General features: G+C 47.8%; 1 protein-coding gene across 1 annotated transcript in view; it reads right to left on the bottom strand.

Moving 5' to 3' along the window:
* The window catches only part of Gfod1 (Gfo/Idh/MocA-like oxidoreductase domain containing 1), a 101,784-nt gene extending 88,395 nt beyond the window's left edge, over nt 1-13,389 (bottom strand). Inside the window, exon 1 of the mRNA XM_070024542.1 lies at nt 12,361-13,389. Coding sequence (XP_069880643.1) covers nt 12,361-12,613 — 253 coding nt within the window. The 5' untranslated portion in view covers nt 12,614-13,389. The remainder of the gene's footprint in view (nt 1-12,360) is intronic.
* Nucleotides 13,390-13,955: the final 566 nt, after the last annotated feature.

Genomic DNA, 13,955 nt, shown 5'->3' with positions numbered 1-13,955 from the left:
TAAACAGTAGCAAAGCCCTTAACATTGACTTACCTCCTTCCTTCTAGAAAGTTCCCTTTTCCTTTTGGTCAACATGGAATACATTTTTCCTTCACCAAACACAGGAACACACTTGGGGACGGCCATTCTGGGCCCAAAAGACCACAGGGTGAAAGAGTCATCCAATCATGCTACATTTCCCATATTATTTTCTTTCTCTCTCTTCCTTTTCCTCTCCCTCTCAGGCCTTCATGCATGCCAGTCAAGCAAGCACTCTACCACTAAGCTACATTCTCCAATCTATATTTTGAAAAAGAAATATATCTTCCCCATTGGGACCATGTTTTTAAGACGGAAACTGTAAAGAAAAAAAAATCCAGTATTTTACAATTTCACTAGAATTTGGGCTTATTGCCTTACAAGCTTCATATTTGGGGCAAGAATGAATGGGTGTATGGGTGTGCGTGTGTGTGTGTGTGTGTGTGTGTGTGTGTGTGTGTGTGTGTGTGTGTGTGTGTGTGTGTGTGTTAAAGCTATCAATATAACACAGAAACACATGTACATCCTTTTCCTTTTCTTATCATTATGAGCAAATGCTCCACTCTGCTACAACCTTTGTAGACACGATCCCAATGAGTATATTTAGTATTTAATGGATTGTATTTCCCATATTCATGAAACTGAAGCTGGAACACTCATAATGAGTACTTCACTCATTACAAATACGGTTTTGCTGAACATGATTGTGCAGGTAGACGTTTTCCTACTACTTATTTCATGTTATTTCCCCGGGAGAGCTTCCTCGAAGTCAACCTCCTCATTCTTCCCATCAGAGAAACACAGGTGACTAAATGAGCATACAGGTATGAGGCCCACTCTCCTGAGCCCTGGGTTAGCGCCTGACTTGACTGTCAGTGGTCAGCTGTAAAATAGCCTTCCCATAGCCTCTCACCTGAGACAAATCCCATACCAGCCTCTTCCCTTCTAATTCTCTGCTTTCCATAATCTCTAGTCAGGAAAATTACTGAGACAAAGCCCCAGGGGATCATATTAATTTAACCTGTGGTCTGGCAGCACAAGCCAGTGGTCCCAGACCCTCCAGTGGAATTGCCACAGCTTCCCAAATCCAGGAATTCAGCATGGGATTCAGAACCTCTTCTGGTCCATAAGGCACTGCGGCATGACAATTATACACAGGCCTGTGGCTGGGGTCATCTCAAAATTCAGTCATGCATGGGAGGGAGCTGCCAGCATGTCCTAACAGTGGCTGTGTGTGCTACCATTCCCCTCCCCTCCACAATACTAAAGCAGCCACTGGTCATGTCACTAATGACTCCTGAAGGTAAAAAAAAAAAAAAAAAGAACAGCACACCTGCTCTAGAACAGGCCAGAACAAAAGGAAGAAGACGTCACACTTCTATCATCCATAGAACAGCTGGCCATTTATGTTAGCTTCTTTTTTTTTTTTTTTTATGAGTTCTGCAGCCAGGCCCCAGTAGGTTCACACCTGAAATCCTAGCTACTTAGGAGGCTCAGATCTAAGGATCAAAGTTTGAAGCCAACCTGGGCAGAAAAGTCCGTGAGATATATATCCAATTAACCACCCAAAAGTCAGAAGTATAGCTGTGGTTCAAGCAGTAGAGCACTAGCCTTGAGGTGAGGGTTGGCAGAGACCACAGGGACAGAGCCCAGGCAGTGAGTTCAAGCCCAAGGCCCAAGGATTGTCAAACAAAAATAAGGGGTTTGGGGGGCGGATGGGAGGTGTTGTTTGTTTGTTGGTTGTGGGGCCTGAACTCTGGGCCTGGGTGCTGGCCCTCAGCTCTTCAGCTCAAGGCTAGCACTCTACACTTCGGGCCACAGCACTGCTTCCAGAGTGAGCCACTGACGCCCAGCTAAAAATAAGTTAATTTTTTAAATGAGTGATAATCAACAGAGAAGATCATTAAATAACATTTTCTTATTTTGTCCGATTTCCTGTTAGATACATTTGTGGAGTCTGAAGCACAAGATCTGATTCCATTTTCCTTTTCCCTTTGGTACTATGTCAATGAAGATTACATGGCCACTATGGCTAGACCAATAATTTGTCAGCTTGTTATATTGGCAAATGCATGTGCTCCAGTCAGGCAAACTTGAGTCAAATTCTGATTCTGTATCTTCTCAGCTGTGTGAATCTAACAGAACACAAAATACCCACCCCCAACCCGAGACATAACTATGAAACCTAAAATAATTTTCCTTATTCCCAGGAAAGAAAACCCATTTTAAGACCTATTAGATCTTAGATGTTAGTGTAGAGCACACATGACATGCCTTCAGATTCATGATGTGATATTTAACCTCTCTACAGTTGAGATTCTTACTTGTAAAAGGAAGAGGCCCAATGTCTACCTGGGAAGCCATCCGTGAGATATAACACACTTGTACCATGGCTGACCTCACACCTGTGCTTTGAAAAAACTCCTTAAAATGAGCAGTCTGGATAGACTATAACCCTGGAGGAATATATAAATACATATATATATATATATATATATATATATATATATATATATAAAAAATCTTTTGTGCTTTGACCGCACCTCACTTCACCTTCTCTGACATAGAAGGATATCTTATACTTTGTAGGCACTCAGAAAATGTGTGGGGAATATAGAGGCTGGAAAATGTTAAGTAGCCATACTGGCTAATTCTGCAGAATGCAACTGATGCTACCAGCCTTCCTAGTAGCTGAATGTGACCACACACATTAATATAATGCTGTCTGTATCTGAGGGCTGGAAAAAGGAAGGCACTTTAACAGCTCTTGAGAGACATCCCTCCTGGAATGCCCCCAACACACACACACACACACACACACACACACACACACACACACACACACACACACACACACACACACACACACACACACACACACACACACACACACACACACACACACACACACACACACACACACACACACACATTGTGGGTGGGAAGCAGCTGCCTTCAGGCAAGAACGAGTTGAGTCTCGAGTCACTAAATCTCACTTCCACAGACAAATGTAGCATTGTGGTACCCAGGAGAAAGCCAGACTGCCTCTGTGCTCTGAATTTGTGAAAGACTCTGCATATAAAATCAGACAGGCTGCATCCCTCAGGGCTCCAAACGTGTCCCCCGGGACTCTGTGAGAACAGCATCTTGGGGTGTAAACAAATATCCCATGTGGGTAGCACTAGAGAGAGCAGAGCTCATACAAACAAAACCATGTGGCATTCCCTCCCCCTCCTACATTTTTATGCCTCCTCCATGCCCAGCTCTATTGGGAAGGGGAGGGAGACAGAGCAGGGGAACACGTCTCATTTTCCACCACCCACTTCTGATTATTCATATTCATGTGGGAGAAGAGCAGAAGCTCCCAGGGACACATTTAAATAACAAGAGATCCGAAATCAGTACCTTGCCCTTGACATGAGTCAAGAGTCATTCGGGAAAAGCACACTCTGGCACATGTATGCTCATACTGGCTCACGCTCACACAAACACACACACTCACTCATACACTCCCCTCTCCCTCCAAGCCACAAAAAGCTGGAATCTAGCAGTCCTGGTTCCCTAAGGAACACTCCCACAAATGGATATTGCTTTCACAGAGTTAATGAGACTCAATGGGAGAAAAGCAATAATAAGTAGCAAAAGACTCATAGTCAAAGCTTCATGCTCTGATGTTTATTTTGTCTTTCCCCTTATGAAGGGAAGGATGGGGTGAAGGGTAAAGTCAGGGTGCTCATTTCCCTTAGAGATGTAGCATATGTTGGTAGTACATACAGAATAACCTTGCTGAGAAGTCAGAATTCTTCCCCTTGTTCCTGGATAGCATCCTGTTACGTCCCTTTGTTTCTCTGTGTTTCTACTGGATATTGACCAAAAAAAGCCAATCCCTCACAAGGTTGCTGAGGGCAGCACTGCAGAATTCCTGCAAGGAAGCCACCATCTGGATGCTGGTGGCTCATACCTGTTATCCTAGCTACTCAGGGGGTTGAGGTCTGAGAATCCAACCCAGGAAGGAAAAGTAAAAACCATAGGGCTTGAACTCAGGTCCTGGGTACTGTCCTTGAGCTCTTTTGCTCAAGTCTAGTGCTCTATTACTTTGAGCCACAGTGCACTTCCAGTTTTCTGGTTAGTTGGAGAAAATAATCTCACAGACTTTCCTGCCTGGGCTGGCTTTGAACCACAATCCTCAGATCTCAGCCTTCTGAGTAGCTAGGATTACAGGTGTGAGCCATTACAAAAAAAAAAAAAAAAAAAAAAGCCAGAAGAACTATAGCACAAATGGTAGAGTACCAGCTTTGAGAAATATAGCTAAGAGACAGTATCCGGGCCCCTAGTTCAAACCTCAGTACCAGCACAAAAATAAAATTAATACTAATACATTGAGAAGGCCATATCCACACCTTTAAACTTCTATTGATGAGTCTGAGACACCAATATCCCAACAGCTAGATTCCCCATTCGCTCCCTTAGAGCAAATGAAATACAAAAGTTCATGTTTAGATCAAGCACAAATGAGCTGACTACTCACATCAGTACTACCCACCAAGTTTTGAGATTAGCACTTGCAATTGTGTCCAGGGCAACTGAGGAACTCACTTTTTCATCATAGTTTTAGTTTATGTAAATTTAAAGAGCCCCATGTAGCTAATAGTTACCATGTTGCATAGTACAGTTTTAGATAGTAACTGGCTACATGGCAGACAAAAGCTTATTTAGGCCAACAGCTTTTTGAGCTAGGCTCTTTTATTGTCTCGAAAGCTACAGAAATTGAAGTTCAAGCCAGTGGCTTGAACTTGGTGGCTCATGTCTGTAATCCTAGCTCCTTTGGAGGCTGAGTATGAGGATTTGGGTTCAAAATCAGCCCAGGGAGAAATGTCCATGAGATTCTTATCTCTAATAAACAACAACAACAAAAAAGGCCAGAAGTAGGGCTATGTCTCACGTGGTAGAGCATCAAGGCCCTGAGTTCAAGCCCAGTACTGGGAATAGACTGAAAACTCAATGAAGAAGTAACAACCTGAAGCTCAGAAGAGTTAACTAAAGGGTCCTTGGGTCAGGATCCCACCCAGGCTGCATGTCTCCTACCCACCCTCTGCCGTGGCCCCTCGGGCCTTCCGAAGCCTGATAGGCCAGCTTCTGAATGAAACGATGATGAAAAAGAGGCATCACTTTACTTTCAGCAGAATGACACCAAATTCAACCGGACTTTTTTTTTCCTTAGGCAGAGCCATGAGAACACACAAGGTTAGTTATAAAAATCAGCTAGAAGCTGGTCCAGGGCAGCTAAATATCCAAGGACTTCCTCAACTCCACCGCAATGGATAGACTGAAATCCTTTCCTCCAGTGTCCAGGGGTGGGAACCCCAGGAGAAACATAATCATCTTCCGTGCACACAGTATTAAGATAGGAAGAGATCCAAAACCAACCTCCAGGAAGAACTGGAAAAGCAAGGTGTGCTAGGATTTTAGAAAGGTTCCCTACAAGTCCAACTACCCCCTCTGTGGCTGTCTGCTGTGTACACTGACAGCCTGTGAAGTGGAAATCTCCCAACCCTCAGCCCTCGGTCCCCTGTCCCAAACACCTGCTTCTGTGCTGGGCAACTCAGCTGCTGTGAAATAGAACAAATGGGCAGAAGGCTGACCAGGCCCTTGGCTAATAAAAGCCAAACAAGCTGCAGCAGGTAAATGTGCACGGAGAAGAGGGTTCCAGGAAGGCTTGCAGCCTCACGTAGCACCCACCCCACAGGGACTCCACCAACAGACCACAGCTGACTCCAAAACCAGAATGAGGATCTTGAAAACCGACCTGAGCACATTTTAGGTAAGATACTATCCTGTCTTAAGAGCAGAAAGCTATCTCAGCTCTACTGTCTGGTCATTCCATCATTCCACCACCCACACTGGTTGAGAGCTAGACAGAAAGTGTATCTCTCAGCTTGCACCCAGAATCTCCATTTTTTTTCCATCAATAATACTAGGGTTTAAAGTCACAGCCCCCTGTTCCCTAGGCAGAGGCCCTACCACTTGAACAAATCCAGGCTTTTTCTTTTCTGGTTGTTTTTCCCATAGGGTCTCACATTTTTTTCCTTCCCCAGAGCCAATCTTGGACCAAGCTTCTCCTGCTTAAGCCTCTCACCTAGCTGAGATTACAGGTGTGCCCTACCACATCCAGTTTATTTGTTGAGATAGGTTCTCCCTTTCTGCGGGGACTGAGCCTGCAATCCCCTTACTCTTTACTTCCTGAGTGGCTAGGACTACAGGCAGGAATTACTATGTCCGGTTAGGAATCTGCATTTAAAAGAGCTCTCCAGAGGATGTAGCTATACGTTAAAGCTGAAAAGGTGGCAGGCTAGTGCATACAACACAAAAACATTGTGCATTGATGGACACATCCTGTTTAAAGCCTTGTTTCTTCACACACACATATGTTCACACAATGAGAATGTACCCTGCACTCGCTCATCACTCAACAAATATTTATAGCCTGTCTACTAGATGACTAGGTGTCTGGCACTGTGTAGGGAAGATAAGATTCCCTGGGGAGCAAAAACAGACAAGGGCTCAACCCTCAAAGCATTCCCCTTCCAGCTGGGGGAGGGGGAACAAATAGCATCTAAGGAGACACAACCACACAAGTGAAAATGAACAACAAAAAACTCCCAAACTGTGAGCCACACAAGTGGGGCGGGGGGGGGAAGGGGGGGAATCCTCCCAAACTATGAGCATGCTTCCAAGGACGGAGGACAACAAACAGGCCCGGGATTGGGTGCATTCTTTCCCCCAAGGTATCAGTGATGGTAGAACTGGACAGTGAGAAACAGCTACCAGTCAAAGAAGTAAAGCACAAAGGCAAGAGGCAATGTGAAGGCCCAGAGCTCAGCCAAGTAGGAGTGGTATCTCAGAACAGAAACCCAGATGGAATAGAGCTAATCAGGATCCGGCAAGGTGGGGTCTTTTCAGGCCAAACAGATCATGGTAAGGAGCTTGGTATTAGCCAAGAGCACGAGGAAACACAGAAAACAGAGCAATGGCGGGGAGGTGGTATGTGAGGCATACATTTTTTTTTTCCATTGTATAGAGAACAGACTGAAACAAGGATCAAGACAGGCAACTGTACAGCTAACTGCATGACTTAGGTAGAGGGGGCCATGATAAGTTTTGAATGGCCTATAGCTGGCCTAGGAGAGGTGGGGTGGTGGCCTGAGTTCTGAGCCACACAACGTGAGCAAAAGCATCTTTACTCCAGGTACGTGGCAGTCAAAGGCCTTGCAGGGAGGGCACACAGGGACAGTGCCAAAACATAAGATTGTTTTAGCTACAGGTTAATTCGGAAACATCCTGAATGAAATAAACCCAAACTCTCTGACCCGCCCTCCATTCATGCGTTTGTCCTTCAGAGTAGTGTGCAAAATGACACAGACTAGGCTAGGAAGGTGGCTCAGTGGTAGAGTGCTTGCCTTGCATGCATGACGCCCTGGGTTCGATTCCTTAGCACTACGTAAGTAGAAAAAGCCAGAAGTGGCACTGTGGCTCAAGAGGTAGAGTACTAGCCTCCAGCTGAAGAGCTGAGGAACAGTGCCCAGGCCCAGAGTTCAAGCCTGACAATGGACCCCGATAACGCCGCCCCCCCACCCTCATCCCCACCCCACCCCCGCCAAAAACAATGACACTGGCTTTTCTTCATTTCATGTTTGCAGAGGCTAAAGGATGAAAAGAGCCCAGTGCTTGTGACTCACCCCTGTAAATCCTAGCTACTCAGGAGGCTGACATCTGAGAATCATAGTTCAAAGCCAGCCTGGGCAGAAAAGTCCATAAGACTCCTATCTCCAATTAACAAGCAGAAAAAGGCAGAAGTGGAGGTGTGGCTTAAGTGGTAGTCACCAGTCTTGAGTGAAAAAGCCAAACAAAAGCTCAAGGCCCTGAGTTCAAGTCCCAGTACTGAGTGGAAGCAACTTTAATAGGGTTGCTGAATAATACGGAACTATGAAATAAATGTTGACTTACCTATATGATAAGATACTACATGGCCAAAAATAGGAACAGGAATACTTTTAACATTCTAATATGTATACATATATACATACACATGTGTGTCTATATATAGAGACACACATATCTATTATATACTTGTTTATGAGTATTTAATTTTTCCTCAGCATCTGCAGGAATTGTTTCCAGGATTACCAAGGGTAGCACAGTCTATAGATGCTCAGGTCCCTTATATAAATCACATACTGTTTGAACATTACCTGCACATATCCTCACACAACAACCTTAAATCCTCTCTAGATTACACACTACTAATGAAATGCAATGCTACATAGACTCTAATCCTGTCTTCTTTAGGGGATAACAACAGGAGAAAAGTTTGCACATGCCCAGAAAAGATAACTGTTTCAAGTATTTTTTATTTACGGTTGGTTGAACCTGCAGATGTGGAACCCACAAATATGGAGGGCCAACTGAATGTGTGTGTGCATACAGGCATTATCCATCTAAATTTTAGATATTAAATGACTTCTTCAAGGCTATACGTTTGTGTATCTATTCAAGATAACATTGCATGACAAAAGCAAAGCTCAGAAGAACACTGTCAATGGGACATTATTGATTATGGAAAGAAGGGTTCAAATTTTTTTACACGTGTATTTGCCATTGTATACCTAGAAAAACCTTGAACAGGAGATATTTTAAAGTAACATTGACATTCCAGCCAGGAAAAGGAAGCATAAATAGGAAGCTCACAGTCTAGGCCAGTCAGGGCTCAAAGCATGAACCTGGCTTGAAAATAACCAACACAAAAAGACACTGGCTGCTCAGCACCTGTGAAACCCTATGTTCAAAACCCAGTCCTGCCAAAAAGGAGGAAAAGAAACAAACATGATTGCTTCTCCAGGCGACATTTACTCTTCACTGTAGACGTATAGTATTTGGAATTTGTACTGTGAGACTATATAACCTATTCAAAATAACCAAATACAATTTACATTTTAACAAATATATTCAAATAGATGCAGAAGAAGATGGAGTGGAGGATGCTGAGAACCTACAAGGGAACACAGGGAGTGGGGCTGAGGAAGACAAAGGATTCTGGAGATGCTCACTCGGGCTGCATTTTAGGAGGTGCCACTGTTGTTGATTGCAACCACAAAGGACAAGGGTACTCTTGGCAGAACAGTGCCTATGTTTCCTTGGCAGGCCCCCACAAGAAAGGAGACTGGGCAGGTCCAGAGGACAGTTCTTTCTTGTCAAGCCATGAAGTTAAGGGTTTTTCAGTTTTATGGGGTTGTTGTTTTTCCTGAAAGTCACCGGCAGCCTTGGAAAGGGAACCAGTGACAGGGCCCAGTCTGTATTCTCTAACATTGCTGGTGCCATGAGGAAGGTGGACAGAGGCAGGTAGGGGGCTGGGATGGTCTGAAACCTAATTCAAAAATTAAGTATGCTGGGCGCTGGTGGCTCACGCCTGTAATCCTAGCTACTCAGGAGGCTGAGATCTGAGGATCTCGGTTCAAAGCCAGCCCGGGCAGGAGAGACCATGAGACTCTTATCTCCAATAAACCACCAGAAAACTGGAAGTGGCGCTGTAGCTCAAGTGGTAGAGCATTCACCTTGAGCTGAAGAGCTGAGGGACAGTGCCCAGGCCCAGAGTTCAAGCCCCATGAACGACCAAAAAAAAAACAAAAACAAAAAAAACAAAAATCAAAAACAAAAATTAAGTAAACTTATCTGAGGAAAGCGATGTCATAGAAGGGGAAACAGATACAGAAGAATTCAGAAGATGGCATCGACCTGGTATGAGAACCAGTGCCATGGGTGGTATAAATGAAGCACAGATAAGACGGAGGGTAGGACATGGCCAGCAGAACTGCAGAAAAGGACCTTGCTTAGGAGGTGGAGAGGAAGAGCTGAATGCTGGAGGCTGCGTGAACCTGGGCAGCTCAACTCAACTCTGTGAATCTCAGGTGCCTCGTTTGTTAAGTGGGGCTATTTAGTGTCTAGCCACAAAATGAAATGCTTTAAACACAGAAATCTCTTGGCCACCCCCCCACACACACACAGTAGGTTCACCCCCCCCCTCAACATACACACACGGCCTTTCATAGGTCTCTGAGGTAGGAATTCCAAAGAAATTTCTGCAGACAAACAGGAGGATGTGTATGATTCAGCAAAGACTCATTCCTGTACAATCCCTCCACCATGCCCTCCTTTCCACAAGCCTGAGACCAGACATAAGTATGGATCAAGGGCCAGAGATCTATCACAATAGCTGGGCAAGTAACTTAACACCCAAGATTTTGCTAGAAGGAGGACAGTTATCCTGGGCTGTTCAAAGATTGGCTGGTTTAGTTCCACACAAACACTAATATCTATAAACACCCAAGGATCGGGCCAGCATTACAGTTTGGAGTACTTCACTTCCTGAATTGTGTGTATCGAGTCTCTAACCATGACTGTGAAGCCAACCGTGAAAAACACCCACTGGACTGGCACTTGGTCACAAGCACGGAGAGCTCTAAGAAATCTTCCAGGGATGATGATGCCACAATACTGCAGTCCAAGCCATACTATCTATCATTGCAGACTACCTTGAATTATCTGCAAAAGGTGAGCTTAAATAAGATGATAAGAGCCGGAAAGAGGTGATAACATAAACAAACCTCTGGGGGTTAGCCATACTCACTTAAATAAACCCAGCATGCCTCTTATGGCTGGTTCTGAGGTAACGCACTAGTCTTTCAGTAAAAAGGAAGAAAAACTCAATTTTCCAAGGCTGGGGATGAAACCCAGAGACTCGAGCATATTGGGTAAGGACTCTTCGGCTACCACTGAGCTACAACACTACTCCTCACCGCATTTTTTTTTAAATAAGCACAAAACAAGAGTCTGGAGACATCTCTTGAATGCAGACTCCCCAAACAGTTTCTTAGCCCAAGGGCTAAAGATGGTGAGGACACAGAACAACTTTGTTCTCTAAACCACCCCTGCCCTGCTCTGGGGTTGCTCTGTCTGGGTCACCACCAGAGGCCTCCCTGACAGGACCAGTCCTGAGCCTTACAGCACAAACAGTGCTCCAAAAGGGCTGGTTTTATACAAATTGCTCAGATAGATTTATACTACTGCTTGGTTATACTTTATTAGATGTACACAGATCCAATCTAAACAAGGGAGTTAGCCACCCAGCAAAAATGCCCCATGCTTCACACAGAAAAGAAATATTGACCAGAACTCAATGACATTCTGTTCAAAGCCCAAGAACCCAAGTGACCATGGCCCAGAAGTTAAAGAAAAATAAACATTAAAAAAAAACCACCGTGACTGCCTCCTTACAAATCCATCAGATACTGCCATTCATCTCGCTGGAAGCCTTTTCTCCTTTTACCAGAAAAAAGAAAAAAGCCTCCATCTTTCAAGCTCTCTAATTTTCTTAGAAGAGTAGAGACTGAGCAATCTTCCTGGGATTGTTCTAGATATGTGTGTGAACTGCTGATGGGCAAAACACGTGTTTCTCTTTCCTGCCAGCACAACAGACAGGCTGATGCTCAGAGAGACTAGTTCAGATTGCCTGGGTGAGGGTAGGAAAATCACCTCCTCCCCCACTTGCTTGCCAACTGCTGTACCTCAAAACTCTTGCTAAAGGGCATTAAGGCAATTCCACCACATGCTTCCAAATGAAACCCCTAAGAGAGTCTAGCCTTTTCCAACACAAAGCATCCATACCATTTAAACACCCCTAAAAAATGTAGAGGCTCTCATTTACAATCAATCAGTGGGAAGACAATCAGTCAGTTCAAAGATTAAATTCCTCTAGTTTTACCCATCCATCAACTTCCATCCATTTTCATCAACTCAGGACACCTCTCATCCATCCCCCCATCCCCAGGGCCATCCCCACCTCCAGCGGAGTAAGCAACCCCAGCTGACTGACACAACTCTAATCGCACAGAAACTAACTCAAAGTGGTAAGCAGCCTCCGCCGCGGAAAGCAGGTACTGCTGCGGCCTCCAGGAAAACTGAAGACACGTGCAGCCCTGGTGGGGGCATTTTCCGCAGCTGGGGACCACATTACCTCTCTCTCCCTGTCAGAAGCAAAGCATCAATCTAATCTACCCTGTTCGCGCTCCTGCAAGACTCCACGCCTCCTGCGACCTGGCACCACACTTGTGGGAAAGCGCCTCCAGCTTGAGGCCAGGATGTGCAAAGGCCGTGGACTTGGAAGGAGGAAGCCTGGAGTAAGAGCTCAGATCCCCAGGGCGAGACAGAGGCAGTGTGTGGTTCTGGGATGTGGAAATGGCGAGAAGGAGAGAAGGCTGGGAGGAGAGGTGGGGGGGGGGGGTCGCTTACCCAGGGTCTTGACAGCGATCTGCCTGGTGAGGGGCGGCGGCAGGTTGATGCACACCAAGTCCACGTCCTGGTGCAGCAGCACCTCGTCAATGCGGCTCGTGTAGAAGGGGACGCTCATCTCCTTGGCCAGCTCCTCGGCTTCCTCCTGCGTGCGGCCCCACAGCGCCTTCACCGCGAAGCCCTCGTCTTTCAGCAGCGGGATGATGACACGGGCCGTGAGGCTGGTGCCGAACACGCCCACCCCGGGAAGCATGGCTGCTCCGATCCTCACCGGCGCTGCTGTTGGCTGCCCGGTCGAACCCGCGCGCACACCGCTCTGCTGAGCCAGTCCCGCACTGGGCTCCCGCAGCCCGAGCTCCCCGCGGCGCGCCAGGTGCCCAGAGCGCACCGAGCGGCAGACCCAGCAGGCACGGCGCGCGTCAGCACGGTGACTGCGGCAGTGTCCGCCACGCGGGGTTCCCGTCCTTCCCGCAGACAGCGTCAGGGACTCCCCCGGGCTGTGCGAGGCCCCGGAGCCCCGCGATGCTCCGTCTCAGGCCGCCTTCCCGCTGCGGCGCCGGCCGGTTCCGTGCGCCCCGCCGAGGCCGCCCCATGGCCGGCTCATGCCGGCGCCCGCGCCGCCGCAGCCCTAGACCGGTTCCTTCCCGCGTCGTTTCCGCAACCAGCGAGTCACACGCACGATTCTCTACCCTGCGGGCCGGAGCACCAACCCGCCTGGCTTCGGGGACGGGGGGGGGGGGTCTCCTTTCTTCCTCCCCACCCACAGATCCGAATGAAATAACCCAGCGGCCACCAGGAGGCCGACTAAGGATGCGGCTCGCAGCGCGCCCCGCGCGGATCCCCGGCTCCACCACCCCCCGGCGCGGGCCTCTTCATTCTGCTGCCATGTTCGCTAAATTGCAGCGCGGCGCACGGGCGGCCTCGGCCCCAGGCCGGCTCGGGCTCCCGGATCCCGCGGGGATCAGGGCGGAGTTGGCGAGTTTGGCTGTCAGTGGCCGGGGTTCCTGCCCCGCCTTCGCCGCAGCGCCGCGCGCCATTGGCCGCCGCGCGCCGCCCCCGCCCCCGCCGCGGTCACCAGCGGCTCCGGTGCGCTGGGCGCGGGGCCCCCGGCAGCCCAGCCCGACTCCTCCCCAGCCCCGCTTCGCTCGCTCTTGCCCCTCCGCGGCTTCCCTTTCTTTACCCTCGCCTCCAATCCTTGCACCTCCTCCTCCTCCTCCACGCTTCGGTCCAAGCCCCGCCCCAAGCAAGCAAATAAATCTATCAAAGCAGGGCGCGCCCTAATAGGCTAAGAGCCGGTCCCTGGGAAGACAGCCGTGGACGCCCAGGCCCTGGGGACGCCAAGGGACCGGGGACACGTTTGAGCGTCAGGTAATTACAACCTCTGCTCTGGGAGAAGCTGTCCGGGCATTCTCCCTTGTTAATCCTCTTACTGCCGCTAAGGTTATTGGAAACCCATTTTACCGATGCTAAACATGGGGCTCCGGCCGTGGCTAAGGTGACACACCTAAGCAACAGGCCTGGGATCTGGATCTATACTCCAGAGAGTGGTCACTGAGCCCCAAAGTTCCAGCCTGGAGCCAAGCCAGCACACGCAC

This window comes from Dipodomys merriami, unplaced genomic scaffold (genome assembly GCF_024711535.1).
Source record: "Dipodomys merriami isolate MVZ:Mamm:240054 unplaced genomic scaffold, mDipMer1.0.p SCAF_16, whole genome shotgun sequence".
NCBI classification, from domain to species: domain Eukaryota; kingdom Metazoa; phylum Chordata; class Mammalia; order Rodentia; family Heteromyidae; genus Dipodomys; species Dipodomys merriami.
This window is presented reverse-complemented; position numbering and strand designations above follow the sequence as displayed.